The following is a 21,065-nucleotide window of genomic DNA, read 5'->3' as shown; positions in this document are numbered from 1 at the left end:
TACAAGAGTCAACAAGCTTAGGGAAACTTAAATGGAAAATGTAAGAAGCCTGTCCTGTGTTTTAAGTTACAAAGAATGATGAATGTTGCAGAAGGTTTAAACAACCCAGTTATGGAATATTTATGAGGATTCTTTGACTACAAACCTTTTCAAAAAAAAATCAGTACATTATTAAAGGCAAGCAAGTTTGTGTGTGTGTATGTTTAAACCTAATAAAAATTTGCAACTTGATGCTGAACTTCCTCGCATTTCTGTTTTTCTAAAAAAATATGGTATTGCCTTAAAAAATAATTTTATTGGAGTATAATTTGCATGCAATAAAATACACCTATTTTAAAGTATTGTTAGATAAATGTATACACCAACATCACCACCACCACAGTCAAGATATAGAACTTTCCTTCAACTCAAAGAGTTTTCTTATACCACTTTGTAGTCGGTACCCTCCAGCCCACCCCTACCCCATACAATCACTGATCTGTATAAATTAGTTTTACCTTCTAAATGTTCTTTTAAATAAAATCATATAGTATGTATTCTTTTCATATCTGACTTCTTTCACTCAACAGGTTGCTTCTAAGATTCACCTACATTGTCAGTGTTGCATCTATTAGTTTGTTTTTTTGTTGTTAATTAGTATCACTGTATGAATGTGCCAGGATTTGTTGAACCTGTCACCTGTCGAGCATTTGGGTTGTTTCCAAGTTTTGGCTATTATGAGTAAAACTCCTGTGACCATTTGTGTATGAGTCTTGTTTTGAACATATGTCTTGTTGTGAACATGTTTTTATTTTTCTTGAGTAAATACCTAGAGTAGAATTGTTTGGTCATATGACAGTGTTTTACCTTTATAAGACACTTCTTGTTTTCCAAAGTGGTTGTAGAGGCACCTTGATGTATGAAAGATCTAGTTGTTCTACATAGTCACCTACACTTGGTGTGGTCTGCCACTGCCTTTTGAAGGACTCTGCTACTGGGTGCATAATAATAATCAGTCTTAGTGGTGACTTTCTTCCCTACTGAATCAATTTGTTCCAGATTATCTCTACCAAGGAAATATGTTCTGTAATGAGATGGCCATTTCCAAATTAGAAACTGTTGATTTATATATATTCATAACTTAAAAATGGCCTCGATGGTAACCTCATCTTGGTTGCATGGAAATCTCCTATTTTCTCTCCTGATTGTGGAGCTGGGAGAGAAATCCCTTCCATCTTTGGAACAGCAAAGAAAGGAAGAGGAGGAACCCCTTGAGCTGTGGGCCAAGGGGAATGAGTAGAGATTTTCCTCTAGAGCAGCACTGTCCAATAGAAATAGAATGTGAGCTACGTATATAATTTTGTGACAAATTTAGTAGCCAGTTAAAAAAGTAGAAATAGGTTAAATTAATTTATAAATGTTTAACCTGATACATCCAAAATATTATAATTTAAACACTTTATCACTATAGTAATTATCCATGAACTATTTTATTCTTTTTTTCATGCCAAGACATAAATCTGATGTGTATTTTGAACTTATACTATATCTCAATTTGGATGCTAAGTTTTTAACAATTAAAGTGAAAAAAATGTAGCCTTACCAAAACAATAAATTTATGTTTAATGGAAAAAAATATTCTACATTGCTTCAGTTTTAAATTTTAATTAAAATTAAAAGAAATTAAAATTCAGTTTCTCGGTTGCACTAGCCACATTTCAAGTGCTTAATAGCCACATTTGTCCAGTTCCTACCATATTGGAGCACCCACTTCTAGAGGGTTATCTGTGGGACAGGAAGAGGAAGATGGAGGTGAGACATAGTCCTTGTTGCAACTCAGATCAGAGTAGAAAAACCAGTACTATCTGTGTGAAATTTGATATATATATATATATTTTTCTAATTGTATGATTTTGAACAAGTAACTTAATTTCTCTAAGCTTCACTTTCACCATCTGTCTGTAGAATAGGAAAGTAATAATACCCCTCAGAGTATTGTGAAGATTGAGAATGCATGCAAAGCACTGTAGAATGACTGGCAGCTTTTGAAAATGAATAAGTGGTGGCTTTTAAAAATCCAAACTATTCTTTGCATGGAGACTGTATGTAGTTTCTTTTTTATTTTTAAAAGTATTGAGATTTAAAAAAATCTGTTTGAAAATGGCATTCATCGATTCTGTCTCTCAGTCCAGGTGCTCAGCTGGAACACAAAGACGGAAAGAACATGGTCCCCGCCTTCAAGGACCCCACAGTGCCCGGTGTTAGAAACAACACAGCCTTGGGCTAATTTCCAAACGAGAAAAGTGAAACCAAAGAGAATAGCAAATTTATCCAACAATCCCAAAGAAAAGAAGCCCTACAGAGAAAAATTGAGTTTATGAATTGAAAACCTTATTATTTTGTATAGTTCTCTACCTTCCTTTAAAATAGACATCCACAATTACAATAATTAAGATTTAAGAAACTAGATTGACATGGATTTAAATGTTTAATGATTAGTAGTAGCCTTTATTTCTGCCACACAGAAGACACTGCTTTATTTTTCCCTTGCGTTGGTGGTTGTTTCTTGAGCTGTGCTTGTTTTTCAGTTGAGTAGTTTGTATTTATCTGACCAAAAAAAGAAAGATGGAAAAATCAATTCAATTAATTTAAAAGTCTAAAGTACAGAATATTTTTAAAGTTATTACTCAAGTATAAAACTTTTAAAAACTATATATAAGTAAAATAAGGGATGGAAATAAGTAAAATTACATTTATAATACAGCTTTTCTTCTTAATATAACAATAAAAATACTTTAGACAGAGAAGATCTCACTTTTTAAATCTAGGGGTTGAAGAAATGTTAAAGGAACCTCTTAATTTATTAAAATTTTGTTTTTAAAAGCTATTTCTACCCATGTAAGAATCTAATAAATCAAGATATCAAGATTAAGATTGTGAGGTTTTATTCTTTAAGACTTACGGATATGTCATTGAGTTATTTGCAAGGTCTTGATCTATGCTAAACTGAGTCCTAAAATAGGTCACACGTATGTGAGATTTACATACATGTAACATATGCTCATTGTAAATGGGGGCCAACTAACTTTCACTTTATTTCAGTTGTAATAATATGAAGTCTTTATTAGTAACAAAACTTTTTTCATCATTTAAAAAAACTATCTACCTTTTCCCATATATAAGCAATTCACAATTTAAATATTTGGGAGCCCTTTTTTAAATTTCAGAAGTCAAGATTTAAATATGGTATGTATATCATCATTTTTGCCCTTCCTTGGATTTGCAGATCTCTTTTTTTTCTTAAAGATTGGCACTTGAGCTAACTTTTGTTGCCAATCTTCCTTTTTTTTTCTTCCTCTTCTCCCCACAGACCCCCAGTACATGGTTGTATATTCTAGTTGTGGGTCCTTTTAGTTGTGGCATGTGGTTCGCTGCCTCAGCATGGCTTGATGAATGGTGCCATGTTCTCGCCCAGGATCCGAACCTGTGAAACCCTGAGCTGCCTAAGTGGAGCGTGTGAACCCAACCACTCGGCCACGGGGCTGGCCCCAGATCTCTCTTAATGAGACCCCAATATTTGAAATTTCACTATTATAGAATATATCAATCAAAGAATAAAGTTATTGTAAAATATTAGTTTATCTTTAAAGGGATTTCTCTCTCTGAATTCTCTTATATATTGAGAGATGTCCAAGCTTGGGACTTTACCTGCATGGATGTAAGAACCAGCACAAGTCACCCTGAGTGCCACCTCTTTACTGTCCACCAGCATAAAACAATATTAAGAGCATACTTAAGACGGAAAAGAAGTGACAAAAGAAGAGGCATAGACTAAGGAGTATCTGTGGAGGCCAGGGGATTATTGTGTGTAGACATTTGTTATTTTGTGGCCACGTTGTTTTCCTCTGGTGCATTACCTCTGGCCCATGGTGTGCCTCTGGAAGGAGAGTTCTTAATAAACTAAGTGCTCAAGTGCTAAGCTGACTTTGGTGGCAGAGTGACAGAAGGTTGAAAAGAAGTATGGGCACCTCAATTCCAACATCAGAACTCTCATGAGATGGACATGTGGTTCCTGCTGAGTCCAACCCCTGGTTCACCAACCTTCCCTTCATGTCTGCGAACTCAGCCCCTAAACGCACATGCACACACACATATACACAGTGACAGCTATGTTGGGAGAAGTAGGTGAGAGAAGTTTCACTCGTAAGTAATTTGTGCAAAACTAGTGTCTCAACGAAGTTTAGAATATATGTGGCCACCACATATAGCTGTGCAGGTTGTGCACTGCATATAGACTACAATGGGAATAAGGCCCCCAGCTCTGTGCAGTGTACCATCTGCACAATTGCACATGGCAGCCCTATGGGCACTCTATAAATATTTGTATAATTTTGGTATGAAAGAAAGAGGCCTTGGCTGTGTTGGCTAATCTAACAAAGCAGGTTGTGAAAGAGCGTGATGAGGGAGCAAAGAGGAAGAGCAGGAACGAGAATGAAAGGAATCACTTGTAAAAGGAGCAGCAGTAATTCCCTTCCAGTGCCTCATCTGAAGCACTGGCTGCTCCCTGTGCTGATGTTGCATTTTATCCCTTGATGGATTCTAGAGCAGAAACCACAACAAAACCCTCAATGTTCCATTCATTCCACCTCTACTGTTACTACTATAGAAGTAATAAGATGCAAGGTTAAAATATTCAGTTTATTGACATTTTGTGAAAGTGTCATGTCTGTTTTTCATATCTATAGAGACATAATTATAAAAATTACCTTATAATTTCATGTTTTTTCCATTGACCTTTTCTGTTTCTGCTTTTCCTTCCTTTCCTCACATTCATTCCCCTGAGAAAGGGGGAGACAGATGATGTGCAAGATTGAAGAAATTAAAGGAGGATTTGACATGAAGGGAGAGAGCCAGAGGGCAAAAAGAAAAATAGTGGGGAAAAGTGGAAGAGAGATCATTAGGCAGAGGGAAAGTGAAGAAGAAAGACAACAGCCAAAAGCAGGAGAGAAAAAAAGGCACAGAAGGAGAGAGAACTTAATTTGTGTCTTAAATGCAAATGATGTTCTATCCACTTCATCACAAATGTCTTTATTTTTTCCAATGGATCCGATTGTAAAATTTCACAAACAGTTTGCCTTTTAAGGTCCTTCCACCCTCTCTCTTTTTAGCCTGGGTTTCATAAACAAAGAATGAACCTGACTGCTTAGGATTCCAAGGAATTTCATTAGCAATAGTTAAGAGGAAAGTAGACAAGAAAGCTGGGTAGGGTGGGGAGGACATGCCCAGATTTCATAAGTGATTTTCCCTTTTCTTCTTTTCTCAAATCTCTATCCATCGTCTCATTTCTGTCCATTTTGGAAAAACACCATAGGATTATACATCGGCCTATGGTTTGGGCTCACTGTAGAGAAATCAGAAAAGTGAAGGAGAATAAAGCGTAGAAAGATAAGAAATTGAAAGTCAAGAAAGGAGAGAGATGGACTCAGATCCAGAGAGACAAGCTACCCTGCCTCGTAGCCTTTTCCTAAAAACAGGACATTTGAAGAGCCACTTTACCCAAAACCTTACTCAGAAAGGAGAACAAGCATAATTCTTCCAAACTGCTGAGAGGTTCGAGAGATGAATTAGAGACCACGGTCCCCCTCTAGACTGCCCAGGAGTTGGGTGAATGTGACTCTGATGAGGTTCGTGGTACCAGGGATTTGTTTTACTACGGTGGGGAGCAATTGATATTCTGGCTTCTGCCTAGAATAGAAATTGGAATGACAGACTCGTTTTTAGTCTAGATTCAGTCTAAATTCAATGGGACAAGGGATTAAGATTCTACTAATCTTTGCTTTTCTTGGGGTAAAGAGTGTTAAGTGTGAGTAAGAGATTATGAAAGGAGAAAAAGATGTGATTCAGAGGAGTGTGAAAAGGGGGAAAGAAATGCTAATCAGAGGGAAAATGGAAAAACTATACAACCCTAAGTAAGGGAAAATGGGAAGATAGAAGATAGAAAAGTAGAAAGAATAAGAAAGTACATGAAAGAAAACAGAGAAAATAATTAATACTTTGTGAGAATCGCGTGCTAAATTTATACATTGTACCATCCTCGTGATTTAACAAGCTCAGAGTGGATTTTTTCTCCATATTTTCTGTATCTTTTCTTAGCTCCTCATTTCCAGAGCCCCATCTTAAACTGCCTGCCAAATTTTAAAAGATGGGCCACAAGGACCACAAACATATCAGCTTATAAATTCATGACAGCAGGAAGGGCCTTGGGACAGCTCATCGTGCCCTCCTCATTCCCCACCCATACGCACGCCCATTTGATAGTTGAGGAAACTGAGGCCCAGAGAGATTAAAAGACACGTTCATGGAACAGAGGAAGTGCAGTTAGAACTCAAATCTAGGACTTTTGATTCTGAGTTCAGTGTTGAATAGCTGAATTCTTCATCTTTTCCTTCCAAATTTCCTCCGATTCCGTTTCCTAGCTTGTTTCATGGACCCACTACCTCCTAGTCATGTTGTCTCCCAAACTCTGTCATCCTCAGTTTTTATTCTCTTGTCCCTACAGGTAGTTAGTCAATAAATCTTGTTGACTGTATATTCGTGTCCTTGCTTCCGTCTGGCGGTGTCTTGCCTGGTTAGACTGTAGACTCGTTAGACTGGAAGACGGCTCTTACCCTGGACTATTACAATGGCTTCCTACCTCTAGCCTCCTCCAGCTCCTCTTAGAGATTGCAGTCAGACCCATCGTCCGAAAACGTAACACTATGTCATCATTTAGCCATGTTTCAGCGGCTCCTCCTTACCTACCAAGAAGTACTATCCCGTCTCCTTAGCACGGCCTGAGACCTCCGTAATCTGGCTGCTGCCTTGCTCTCCAGGTGCTTCTCTCACTACTCCTAAATTGAACATACCCAGAATGGTTCTATCCCTTTGACTTTGTTCGCACCGTTCCCTATATCCGGGCTATTCTTGTTTCTCTTTTCCTGACTCAAAGGCTGCCTCCTTCATAGAATCTTTCACGATTTTCTCTCTTGAGCTAAAACTAGGTTCTCCACTTTTAAAGCACCTGTAACATTCCGATTTATGTTAATTGTGCATACATTTTCAGGCCAGGTAATGTTCTGTTATTTATTTGTTTTTAATCTCTCCCAGAGCCTGCCATAATGCCTCATATAATAGATAGGAATTGAATGCTTGTTCAGTTGAACAAAATTGAGTTTGTGCCAGAAGACAGGTGAAAGAATCAGTCATGTATAGGATGAAAATAAAAGCATTGATGTCCTACACTAATTTTAAATTTCCATGGCTTGAATAACAAGTGCTTCAGAATATATGTAGAATGTACTGATTATATGCTAAGGCACTAATTATGTGTTAGTGATAAGGCTGCTGCTAGATATATCCTTGCCTTTAGAAAATAAGAGGGAAATATTTGCAAGTTGGACATCCCTGGAATTTCTGGAAATTTACTTTGATTTCTTTTTGAAATAAAATTTGGGGTAGATTAATGGATGATAGATGAAAATTGATAGATGGAAATTCTATCTACTGCAAAGGAGATTTTGCATTTTTCTTATAAACTATGATAGCATTTCCCTACACGTTTCCATGTTCAATACTTTAGATTGGAATATAGGTAAAGCTACAGTACAGTGAAGTTCATCTGGTCTTTTGGACACTAAAGCCCAGAAGTAAGCCTCAAAGATAGATACCATTTGTATAAACACCTCTCCTCTAATAATTTGCTTTTTTTTGTCGGACTCTTGCAAATGTGACTAAAAATGCCTTCAAGTGTTCTTGGTTTTTAAAATGGGTGTATTTTTTTTTCTCTCCACTTAAGTCCAGTGAAATATCCTCTATGTTCCTTCCATGATGTTCTTTTCTGTGCATGACTGGAGCTGAGTTTATTCCACCCCCTAGGTTAGATGGTGACTTAGAAATGGGTCAGGAGTCAGCAAGGGGAGAGCTCTCCACCGGTGCCTCTACGACAGCCTCCACGACAGCCTCCACATCAAAAGGGCGTTACAAGTTAAAGATCCTGAGACATGGTACTACGTAAAGAAAAAACTGTTGAAAGAAGCATTAAATGGCATTACCTGACAGCAAAGCAGAGGCCAATGATGTAAGTAATAAGAAAAGAGGGGCTAGGTGGATTTAGATTTACCAAGAAATTTAGCTGTGGACCACTTCCCTTCCAAATCTTCAAGGATAAGCGGCCCCATTGTTGTTTGGGTTCTCCTTAGCCTGGGAGTGGCTGATCCCCAAGGAGTCCGATTCAGAGAACTAGGAAGCGAACTCTACCAGCACAGAAAAAAGTGATGTCTACCTCTTGAAAGACAGCATGAGGAAGGCTGTGAGGAAGAGTTTCTCCAGTGAAGGATTTAGAATGGAGAAAGGCAGGAAAGGGAATGCATGAAAACATCTAGCTGGATTCCTTAGCTCTTAACTACTCTATTCCAGGACCCAGAGGTGACTGCTGGATAGCAGGGATCACAAAGAAATGCAGGGCATTTGTTCCATACCTGAATGAGTTCTCGTGCTCCTGTAAAAATAAACAGCACATTTCAAAAGTTTGCCAGGGTAACCACAAACATTAGGAAAGAATTACTAAGTATGAGATAATTGGCCATTCTCTAAATGCTTTGTAGGCAGTAATGAAACGTGTTTAGCAAGCCCAGGGTGTTATTGATTATAGTACATATTAGTGTAAAATTACCTAAATTTCTGTAACACACAAGCTACCCAACCTGTAAAAGCCATAAAAGTGAATTGTATGTAATAACATGTAATCTATTTTTGTTGTACCTGTCACCTCTCACTCACTGAGGCTGCAGGCATCCCTGTCCCGCAGTCTCTCCAGCCCTGGAAACGCTTCTGGGGTTGGGACTGAGAGAAGCTGACTGCTGCTACTCAGGGCTTTCACGTAAATAGAGGCAATTGTGTTGGGAAATAGGCTCTCAGAGAGACCTGAGGTACATTCTGGAATGGATGGGTGCCTGGGCTGATGAGTTGCCCACATCTGCTAGCTTCTTCACCCCAATCTCTATGGCCCTGATGGGGAGACAGTACATGGGAATCTTGCAGGTGAATAACACACCCCGGTATTTGCCCAAGTTATTACATTTCTTATGGCTTAGTGGATAAAATAGGAGACTGACTGTCAGTTTTTCAGACTATTTCACTTTCAGAAATGTCTTTGGCTAAAGAAGTTTGTTTTTTGCAATCCTGATTTTTAAAATTAATAGCAAAAATTAAAATACTTATTTTCTTAACCTCATTGACAAGCTAAAACATAAACTTAAGTCACTTAATTTTCACCAAATCTGTTTCTTGGCCACATTTTCAATAACAATTTTGGTATTGAAAGTATTGCTGTGTTTGAGGTAAAGAAAGCATTTGGGAAGAATAATTACCCTTACATAATATCTTCCCAGACAAATACACAAAAACATAATTATGACCCATTTTAAGGAGTCTGGCAAATACATACAATTCGAGTTCTACAATGGATCTTTCCAAAGTAAAGGTTAAATTAGTAATTTTCTGAGATGTTTTCAGATAAATGCTCATGGAGCTTCACCAAATAAGTCTGGTGATTTAAATGAAGATTGAGCTTAATGATAAAGTTATCAAGAGACTGAGAAATACCAAGTAAAAGTACTCTAAAAAACAGATATAAATTAAAGTAAAGCCTGCCATTATCCTCTTTAAAACAAAGGGAAGAATCACAGTAGCGCTATTGTCAAGGTGTGAGGAATATAAATGCTTTTTTTTTTTTTTTTGAGGAAGCTTAGCCCTGAGCTAACTACTGCCAATCCTCCTCTTTATGCTGAGGAAGACTGGCCCTGAGCTAACATCTGTGCCCATCTTCCTCTACTTTATACGTGGGACGCCTACCACAGGATGGCTTTTGCCAAGTGGTGCCATGTCTGCATCCGGATTCCAAACGAGCGAACCCCGGGCCGCCTAGAAGCGGGACATGTGAACTTAACCGCTGAGCCACTGGACCAGCCCCAGGAATATAAATGCTTTATAAGGTAAATCCTTCATTTCCAAAGGACTTAAAGTGACATATGGAAGTCTCCATAGTCTCACTCGTCCAGATTTAAATTGTTCAATTTACATTTTAAAGACTAATGAATCTGAGGACAAAATATTCAACAAGGTCATTGTTTCATTTTTTTTTTTTTCATTGTTCCAAAGTACAGGGTTATCAAGTGTCACTGAAATCCGCGGTCTTGGAGAAAAAAAAATGTAGAATTTATTTATCACTCTCACAGTATCTTGACAATCCTACAAATGTCCCAAGAATAAAGCATCAGTGAATTCCATTCTGTTCTTAGATAGGACATCTTTCATTCATAATGAACATTCTTAAATTGGGCTCTGGCTGATAATTATGTTCCCCATGCAAACAGGCAATAAAAAAGAATGTATACTTAATTGAATTGGGCTTCAGAGGATTACTTAGAACCAAAATTTGTTTTTTGCTTTGTTTTTCTTTGTTTATCTATTTATTTCTTCCTCCTCAGTAGAATCAGCATATAAATGATATAAGCTGAAAGACTTGAGGGCAGGGCCTTGACAAATTTGGGATTCACTAACCTTCAAGATTCTTTTTATCTATAAAATTCTATCGTTTTTGCTATTTATATAGGGATTCATTTTCTCATCATTTCTAATAGTGATCATATTAGAGAAACTAACAAAACATTGCACCTGCAGAGCATTTTTCATCCTAAAAATTTAAGTTATCCTTATAATTTTCATATTTTGAAAAGCCAATAAGAGCTAATCTGACTCAGATGATTTTTAGGGAAGTGAGACTATTCTGTATTTGATGGTGGATACATGTCACCATGCATGGGTCAAAACCCACAGAATTGTCCAACACAAAGAGTGAACTTTAAACTAGGGACTATCCTTAATAATGTATCAATATTGTCCATTAATTGTTACAAATGTACCACACTAATGCAAGATGTTAATAATAGGGGACACTGGGGTGGTGGGAGAGTGGGGAGGTGGCAGTGGGGTAGGTGTGTGGAGCTCTATGTACCATTTGATCAATAATTCTGTAAGTCTAAAACAATACTTTTTAAAAAGTAAAGTCTATTATTTTGTTTTTTCAAAGGCAAAAAAAGCTAATCTAATGCTTCAGGATACCTATTATGTGCAAAAGGGCAAAGAAAGAAGAAGTTGAAATGATTTAAACAGATAACCTTGCGAGAGTTTGAATTGTGGTGTGTTTCTGAAGCCTTAGACAAGGGCAGGACATAGAATGTGAGACATGTGAATGAAATAAAGCAGAAGGGAGACGTCAGAGTGATCAGACCTGATCAATTATTGTTTAGGATAGATTGCTAAATCGGATGGACTTATTTTTATCTTGTTTATTTTTTAGAAAACTTACACTGTTCTATGAAAGCCAGGCTCGTGCATAGTAGCAAAAGGTACGTTTTCCACTGAGTGGCACCTGCTTCTGCTCCTCTGGGTCTTGTCTTCCTTTCTCCCATCTCTCACTACATCTGACTGATGGTTGCTCTATTTCCCCTCCTTACTCTCCCTCTCTCCTGGTTTTTTTCTTTATCTTTGTCCTTCTTTCTCCTCTAACACATCAGGTTTACCAGTAGCCCTCCTGGTCATGTAGTTCCACTGAAAGAACTCAGTGGTTACCATCAAGAAATAATAGGTCAGTGTTCTGGGGGTAATTTCTCTATTTCAACTACTTCACCCTCAACTTGAAGCAGGAAATTTCTTGAACATGAACCAAACTTTTATATATTTTTTCTTTTTTGAATCCAAATTTCAGAGCTCTTGTCATATAGGAATAAATCCTGAAGAAGTTTCCCTTGATTTTGAGCCGACAGTTTTTCCTGTGGCTATAGAGGGGAATCCTTATTTTGGCTATAGAGCCTCAGGAGAAACCCTCACAAGAGAGGAATACTTGTTAAACCCTACTTTGTACCTAGGGTTGGCTTCTCCTAAGAGAACAGCTCTCAAACTTGAGCGAGCGTTAGAACCGCCGGGAGGTCTACTCAATATGGAATGCAGAGCTTATGATGCAGTAGGATGGGGTGGGCCTGAGAATTGACGTCTCTAACCAGTTCCCAGGTGATACTGCTGACCAGCCACACGGTGAGAACGACTAGTATAGAAACTAAGCTATCTAACGATGCTTTGCTTGAGCAGATAACCAAAAGTATTGTAATCGTAATCGTAATCAAGATCCACCAGCACCTTGAATGTGCTGGCAGTTGGCTCTAGAATTTCAAGGAATGCAGCAGCCCAGGGGCTGAAGCAAACATTATTCTGATTTCAAGGCTTGTGGATTTCCTAAGGATCGTCCATATTCCTTTGGTTACCTTAATCCCTACTTAATGAGGAAATGTTAAAAAGAAAGCCAATTTTGAGTACTTAATCCTCAGATTACTAAGCTATTTTTGAGTAAGGTTGTTTTTGTTTTGGACAGAAAGCCAACTTTCCGTCTTTCCCTTTTTTTCTCTTTTGTGAGGAAGATTGGTCCTGAGCTAACGTCTGTGCCAATCTTCCTCCATTTTGCATGTGGGATGCACCACAGCATGGCTTGGTGAGCAGTGTGTAGGTCTGCACCCAGGATTCGAATCAGCAAACCCTGGGCTGCCAAAGCAGAGCACATGAACTTAACCACTATGCCACCGGGCCAGCCTGAGCCAACTTTCTTCTTACCTACACTATTGGAAATGAATGATTAGTGACAATAATCGTCATTTACTGAGCATGTAATACGTCCCAAGCCCTTTGCATATTTTATTGCTCTATTTCTCAGAACCTTATAGCATACCAGGTGTGTTTACATTTTCTCCACCACACTCCTTTAAGGAAGCCCCCAGAGCACACTCATTTTTGACTTCACCATGCCTTCTGTCATTACATTAGCAGTAGATTAAAAGATAAGAAACATGCACGGGTCTTGACCTCTGGCAGGAGAATGTCTAAGGTCTCCAAGACAAATGGCTTAATGTTTGTTTTTGAGAGGCTCCCAGGGACAAAGACTCCACTACCTTCAGAAACTAGTCCTACTGTTTATTAATATCTAATCAATGATATGCATTTATTTTATTGGGCTTTTTATTTATTGGTTGATTGCTGTGTTACTTTACTATAAAATAAAGTTCTTCGTGTTTAGCTAAAATAGTTTTTACTTCAAATCTACTTTTTAAATTTAGCCTTCTATGGACTTCCTCATACACTGAAGATGGTAATTGTCAACTATTAGCATTTTCTTCTTCAATTTAAACATCCTCAATTTATTTATTGCATTAAAAATATTTAGTAAGTTTTACTTTTTCCCCAGTTCCTCTCTAGGTTCAGTTTACTGGGTAGTCTACTGAAAAGATGACTTCAGAAGTCCTGTGTGGTATAGAATCATCTTTTTACTGTATTCAACACGAGTCAAATCTACATTAGATTTGTGTTCGGTCTGGTCTAGAATCCAAACCTTTCCTTCCTCCCTCCTTCCCCCTCTCTCCCTATTCTCACCTGTCTATTCTTTTTTTAGAGAGATAACCATGTACCTGGCATTGTGAACTTTTTAATATCGGCTTATTTAATCCCTACAACTCTGCATGGTAGGTATTATTTCCATTTTACAAATGAGGAAACTGAGACCTAAACAAATTGAGTAACTTGTCTAAGATCACACAGCTAGTAAGAGTAGAAGAGCCAGGATTTTGACCCAGGGTTGTCTGGCTGCAAATCTCTTTCTCTAGCTGCTGTGTCTGACAATTAATGCATCCAATTAATGCATCCTAGCATCAGTTTGATTTTTAAATTATATCTGTAATCAACTGTACAATAAAAATGTAATAGAAACATCTATCAATTATAACAAATATCCATTCCTTTAGTCACCAACTATGCCCAAACTCTGTGGTTTCTTCCCATCCTGTAGTAGAAATATAATACCACTGTATACATATTTTTTGAAATTTTACTTTTCTAGTTTATAATTCCTTATTAGCACTTTTCATTAAAATTCTCCGATTGCTTTTCCTAATGGGTATCTGCTGTTTCACTAAATTAGTGTGCGATTCCTAGTTCGCCATTCTCCTACCAGTGGTTGTTTGGATTACTTACAGGTTTTAATTACAAAATACTATGTTCAAATAAGTTATTTTTTTCCCTTTTGAATTATTTCTTTGATGTGCATTCCTGTAAATCAAGGGGTAGTAACCATTTGCGGTGTGAACTGCCGAATCGCTCTGCAGAAAGCTCCCCTCCCCCCCTTTACAGTGACACCCTCAGTGTTAGAAACAGCTAATGAAAAGCCAAGTGGTAATGGCTTAGCTTGTATTTCTTTAATTATTAGTGAGACTGATCTATTTTTAAGTATTTATTTGTTTTCTGGAGTAAATTTTCTATTCATAACCTTGAATTATTTTTTAATTGGATCCTTTATAAATTCCTATCAGCTACCTCTATATACAGGATGTAAAAGCTTTATAGATTACCTATTTATTATTATTTTCCCATTGTGTTGTTATGTATTTATAGACATATGTATTTATTGAGTTACTTAAAATGATTTATTTGGCAGATATTTATAACTGCTATGCAATCAATCAGCTTGGAACGCTCTTCTGTTAGAGCTCCACACTTGCTTCAAATCTTGGTTCAAATGTCCCTTCCTCGGAGAAGCCGTGCCTGACCACTTAAAAAAATATCCATCCTCCCTCCTTAAATCACTCTCTGTTCTGTTACTTTATTGTTTTTTATCACAGCACATGCCAGCTGGCATAAAGATTGTATTTGCTCATTATCTATATCCTCCACTAGAATGAAACACTCCACAAGATAAGGACTTAATTGTTTTCAGGGCTGTGTCCTCAGTGCCTAGCACACAGAAGGTGCTCAGTAAATACGACTGAATGAATGAATGAAACTTTGACATTGAGAATTTCCTCTGTTGCTTCAGCAACAAGAAAAGATCTTTCCTCTGCAACTGAGGCAATGCTCCACTCCATTTGCTTCTGGTTGATTTTGGTTAGCTTTCAAGTATTTTACTCTTTCCTCATCTGAAAATGTTTTGTGTTACAGCATGAATCTTTGACCAACATTTTCCAGACTTTTGCTGAACCCGTATCAATCTATTTTTATAGCTTTATTTCTATATTCTAAACTTTGCATTGGTGTTTGTGATGGCCATTTAATTATAATATGGCTTAAGATTTTATAGGATCAAGTCCCCTTGAGCCATTTTCCATCCTCAATAGTTTCCTTGAGATTCTTACCCCTATCTTTTCCACATAATTTTATGATTTCTGTGAGATACCATATTGAGATAATTGGTATTGTATTACATCTAAAAATCAATTTAGGAAGGCTCGTCATCTTTCCTATCTTAAATCTATCAGCCCAGAGAGAGACCTTGTTTCCTTATTCGTGTTGCCTTTTACTTCTGCCATTAGTTTTGTAATTCCGTGTATGTAGAGCTCTTATCACTCTTACTAAATATTTGATTTTTATTGTTGCTTTTGAAAATATGTTCTCTTTTTTCAATGCATTTTTGGTTTGTTAATAAAATCATGAGACAAAATTATTTTTTTGTGAATTTATCTTGTAATCTGTAACCTTCCTAAAATTGTTTATAAACTAATATTTTTGATGATTTTCAAAATATTAGTTTCCATTTGCAAAGAGTGATTTTAAAAATCTCTTATATTTATTCTTTGTACTTCTTTGTCCTCTTGCAATTGCAGACCCACTTAAATTATATTATATAGAAATGTTCATGGGAACATCCTCAATTTGTTCCAAGTTTTAAGGAGAACTCTTCTAGAATTTCTTCATTAAAAATAATGTTGGCTCTGGGGCTGGCCCCGTGGCCAAGAGGTTAAGTTCGCGTGCTCTGCTTCGGTGGCCCAGGGTTTCACTGGTTTGGATCCTGGGCAAGGACGTGGCACTGCTCCTCAGGCCATGCTGAGGTGGCATCCCACATAGCACAACCAGAGGCACTCACAACTAGCATGTACAGCTATGTACTGGGCGGGGTTTGGAGAGAAGAAGAAAGAAAAAGCCGGCCGGTGGCGCAGCGGTTAAGTGTGCACGTTCCGCTTCTCGGTGGCACAAGGTTCGCCAGTTTAGATCCCAGGTGCGAACATGGCACCACTTGGCCAAAGCCATGCCATGGTAGGCGTGCCATGGATAAAGTAGAGGAAGATGGGCATGGATGTTAGCTCAGCGCCAGGCTTCCTCAGCAAAAAGAGGAGGATTGGCAGTAGTTAGTTCAGGACTAATCTTCCTCAAAAAGAAAGAAAGAAAGAAAGAAAATTGGCAACAGATGTTAGCTCAGGTGCCAATCTTAACCAAAAAAATAACTAATGTTGGCTCTGGTTTGGAAAAATATTCTTTACTGTGTTGAAGAAAAACTCTTCTCTATTTTGTGGGTCTTTATTAAGAATATAAAAATCTATCAAATGTGTGTAAAGTATCATGACTTTTCTGTTCTTCTATATTTAAATAATGACTTACCTTGACAGTTTCTTTAATTTTATATTAAGCTCTCTATATTTTGCCTGCCATGATTCTAGGAATTTAGCAATTATTGTCACAAGTAAGATTAATCTAGAATTTTCTTTCTTGCATTGTTTTTGTCAGGCTTTACAATCCAGACAAATTATTTGCTTCGTAAGATTAGGAAAACAAAACGCTTTTCCGTATTTAAAAGAAAACATTACATGAAACAGAGATAATTCTTAGAGTAGCTGAAAAACTGTCCAGTAAAAGTCGTAACTGTCCTTTTCTTTATGGAACTCTTGGATAAATTGTTCTGTTTTCAGTTTCTGATGGAGCCTGTTTTGCTTCTTTGCATTTTTGTTAAAGTCATTTATTTAATTTAGAGTTTCCCAGTTATTAAAGAAAACTCGTATATCATCTTTCTCAATAATATTTTACTATTCTTCCTATTAGTTGATGTAACACTTTTTAGGTTTCCAATTTTATCCTTCTCAAAAAAATAGTTGTCCAGTGATTTGCCTGTTTTGTCATTCTTTTTGAAGAATCAGCCAAACTCTTTTTAAGCCCTTCAAATTATTTAACATTTTTCTAGTTTATTTCTCTTTTTTGGTTTATTTTTCCTGTCCCTTTTTTATATTTAAAAAGAATTTAGACGTAATTCATTACATTCCTCATTTTCATCCTTGCTAACAGAAGCATTTAGATCTCTAAATTTTTCTCTGGTTTCTTTTTAGAAGTTACTCCAGAATGATTGGATTAACTTCTGTCTTTATAACACTACAATGCTTTCTCACATTCAGCTTGCAAACAAGCTATTAAAATTATGAAAATTTTGGATTTGGATTCTTAGGTTATTAGTTGGAAACATAGAGAAGAATCAGGGCTCTATAGAGAAGAAAACATAGAGAAGTATAAGGATAAAAGGAGTAGTACCCTTGATAATCACTCTAGAGATCAACACTCCTAACTCCAAAATGTAGTCACTGTTTCTATTCTATTTGCTTCTGCACACATAGCTGACACCAGGCAGATTGCCAAGAATGCCAAATGCATGGTGTGAAAATAAAAATTCGCCAAGGTTGATCCAAGTGTGGATAGAGTTGACTCTGTCATCCTTCAGTTACCCTGTATCTGTGTCTGAGAGTCTTCAGCAAACGCCCGGGTTGCAGGGACTGTGAAGCGAACATTTACTTACATTACTGCACGCCTTAGCCTCCCTGGCATTTCCCTGCCTCACGTACCTGGAATCTGCAGCCTTGAGAGCCACGTTGTTAAAATCAGTTGTCCTTATTTCAGAGGTTTTATCGCTCATCTCTTTAGATGTATTTGTCTCATTTTCCTCTGGAGTCACAGTAGTATGAAAACATTTTTCACCTTCAAAATTCAGTGTTATGTTTGAGATGGTGACAGAGTTTGAAGATTCTTTTAACTCATTCTTTGTTTTTGAATCTTGTGGACACTCAGGCTTCAGAATGTTTTCCAGTTTTTCCTTTGAAAATAATAAGTGGCAGCAAATCAGGTAACAGAACAGGAGCATACAGAGACAGATTCTTTGTGGAGCAGGATCTAAAACAGTGGTTGTTTCATTCATGTACACTGAGCGCCCTCCAGCACGCAGGCGCGGGAATGAGGGCGTGAGGCTTCCTGTTGCATGGCCATTGGGAAGAGGCCACGTGGGCGTTGAGCTGCCAGTGAGGGCACCTGACACAGCACATTCAGAAGCTCATGTGATCGTGTACACCAGTGTCACCTCACACAAGAAAATTAGTACTTAATTACAGCATTCCTCTCCCTGAAAGTTTTCTGGAAACGCTTTGCCACCTTCTGCGCAGTCTGAGGTTGCTCTTGATTTAGGAGCGTCTAATAGGTGACAGGAGTTGGAGGTTCATAGGAATACAAAGAGTTTGTTTTTCAAAAGGCTCAGAACCTGTGTCTAAAACTTATTACCCTAAAATCTTTCCCGTTCTCCTAATTTCCTGGTTTCTGTTAAGGCACCACTTCTCCTAGTTGCTCACTGCCTTCCTCAGAATCTCTCTCAGGCTTCAGAGAACTGGCCAGCCGGTCCTAGAGACCCTGTCTCCACAACATCCCTCGCATCTGCTTCTCTTCCTTTCATTGCCACTGCCTAGTCCGTCACCTCTATTGCATTCCCTTGAAAATCATGCAATAATCTTCTTCCTTAAAGATAAAACATTTTTTCTGACAATACAAGTATACATAGTTATTGTAGAATATGTAGAAAATCCTGTAAGATATAAAGTGAAAGGAAGAACATTATTGCTTGCTTGATGCCACTGGCCAGAAATAACTACTCTTATGGCACATTTCATTCTGTTCTTTTTGTCCATTTATTTATTTTGTATGTGTTTACTTTGTGATCATATTGCAGTTCTGTATCCTACATTTTTCACCTAATGACTTATTATAAGCGTTTTCCTCATCTAATTAAAAGTCATGTAAAACTACTTAAATTTTTGCTAATTAAAATTTATTTTTATTGTAGGTAACAGAAAATTCAGAAAAATGTAAAGAAAAAGACATGAATTGTCTGTTATCCCACAATCTAGAAATAAACTGCCGTTATGAATATGACTTTTTCCCTTTCTATTGTCTAGGTTCATGTAAATATATTTTTATATAATAGGGATCATATTCATTTTTTAGTCAACTTTATGTCACGAACATTTCACCAAGTAAAGAAAAATTCTTCAACAATTTTAAAATTTAACATGAACATTTCTCCAAGTAAAGAAAAATTCAACAATTTTAATGTCTACAGAGCAGTCATTCATTTAACAAATATTTACTGAGTGGCTATGATCTTGCCAGTTACTATGGTTGCTCCAGAACAAGATAAGTATAGTACCTGCCCTTCAAGGATTTTAATTCGTTTATCCATCCCCTGTCGTGAATGTTTAGGTTACTTCCATATTTTCATAAACATGGTATAGATGTGATATGATCAACATCTGTATAGCTATACCTTCATTTCTATGTCTGATTAATTCCTTAAGAAAAATTCCTAGAAGTGGAATCACTGAGTCAAAGGGTGTAAACATTTTTAGGTTCTTGATTCATAATGATTTCAGGAAAGTTTGCCCCCATTCTCACCCCTACCGTGAATCTATATGAATTTCAAGTTGACCGCACCTTTACTAATATTGACCGCTTTTATTCTTTTAATTAACAGTTTTATAGGTTAAATGTTTCCCTAGGTTTGCATTTCTTTGATTATTAGTAAGGTTTAACTTTTCCACTATATTCGTTAGTGGTTTCTTCTTCTGTGAAATGTCTATCCTTGTCCTTTGCCATTTTTCTAGTGTGGGACCACGGAGGTTTTCAGCAGTAGTTTTCAAACTTGTCTCTTTACCTACAACCCATCCTGTGATCAGATTCATCTTTTAAAAACATGGCTCCTTCATTCTCTCAGACGGAAGCCTTTGGTGGCTAAGGTTTGCCCAGAGAGTGAAGTCCACACTTCTTAATTTGGCATTCAAGGTTTCCAAGCAACTTTCTATCCTATATATCCTAATATTCTCCATGTATATTATACTCCAGCCAAACTGCACTAACCCTTTTTAGATAGGGCTCTGTGTTTTTCCATTTTCCGGCCTTTTCTAAAGCCACTCACCTTTTTTTCTTGGCATTTTATTCTCCTATTTCCGTCCTTACTTTTATCTATTGAAATTTCACCCATCCTTCAATGTACTGCATACTTTTATTTCATTTAAACCTCAAAATAGCCCTTACTTTACACTGCCTATTTCAGGAGACATCTGACAACTCCTTTACACCAGGGCTTGGGGATCCCTGAACCTTTAACATTATTAAAATTAGGTTACTCAGAGTAAATTCCATAGCATTTTGGTAATCAACGTCAGGTAGCTAACCAAGAAGCATGATCTTGATTACCACTCTTGTTCTTAGTTACCAGAGAGTGAGAGTCTTCCATGTCACATACCTCCTCCTCCTGCTTGGCCCTTAGTATGTCATCACCTTCAACCACCTCTGTGACCTCTGCGTGGTTTGTGACATCACAGAGGTCTCTGACTTCTGTGACAATTTTTACATCCGGAACCTCTGTGACCTCATTTTCTGGAATATCCGTGATGTCGGTGACATCGGAGTTGTCTGTGAATTCTGAGAAATCAATGCTTTCTATGGCATGTACGGTGTCTATATATGTGTACATGTGTTGGGGCTGTACAGCTGTGAAGGCAGCAATATCCATGATGTCCAGGGAGCTTGTGATCTCTGTGCTATTTGTGATTTCCGAGAAGCTTGAGAATTCTGACATTTTGGAAGCTTTGGCTTTCTCCTGATTCAAAAGGGAGATGAGTTCCACCCATTGACAAAATAAGGTGTCCTGTTCGTGCGCAGGGGCACAGAGCTGTAGGTAGTAGGCTCGGCCACTCACCAACTTTACTTTGAGGCGCATGTTCTCAGCATCGTGCACAGAAACAGCCACAAACTGCAGAGGGAGAAACCTGGAAAAAGACACAAATGTCATCTGGAGGCCTGATTGGAGACTGTCAATGGCGTTTCCTTTCATGTGGTGCAGCAGTCTCAAGAGTGAGACTCCAGAAAACAGGCTT

General features: G+C 37.5%; 1 protein-coding gene across 19 annotated transcripts in view; it reads right to left on the bottom strand.

Moving 5' to 3' along the window:
• Positions 1 to 2,458: 2,458 nt before the first annotated feature.
• Positions 2,459 to 21,065, bottom strand: part of GARIN2 (golgi associated RAB2 interactor family member 2) — a 38,544-nt gene continuing 19,937 nt past the window's right edge. For 3 of the 19 annotated variants that reach the window (XM_023627948.2, XM_023627938.2, XM_023627949.2), the window contains 5 exons: positions 20,402 to 20,957; positions 17,712 to 17,959; positions 8,496 to 8,515; positions 4,746 to 4,818; positions 2,459 to 2,586 (listed from right to left, as the gene is read on the bottom strand). In XM_023627948.2, the coding sequence (XP_023483716.2) occupies positions 2,583 to 2,586; positions 4,746 to 4,818; positions 8,496 to 8,515; positions 17,712 to 17,959; positions 20,402 to 20,957 (901 nt within the window). In that variant the 3' untranslated portion in view covers positions 2,459 to 2,582. Of the gene's footprint in view, positions 2,587 to 4,745; positions 5,945 to 8,495; positions 8,516 to 17,447; positions 17,643 to 17,711; positions 17,960 to 20,401; positions 20,958 to 21,065 lie in introns of those variants that run through there. The other 16 variants (XR_011432047.1, XR_011432045.1, XM_070249643.1 and 13 more) reach the window with 11 other exon arrangements.

The sequence above is a fragment of the Equus caballus genome, chromosome 24 (genome assembly GCF_041296265.1).
Source record: "Equus caballus isolate H_3958 breed thoroughbred chromosome 24, TB-T2T, whole genome shotgun sequence".
Classification (NCBI taxonomy): Eukaryota; Metazoa; Chordata; class Mammalia; order Perissodactyla; family Equidae; genus Equus; species Equus caballus.
The sequence above is the reverse complement of the archived record's forward strand: the minus strand, read 5'-3'. Positions and strand labels throughout refer to the sequence as shown.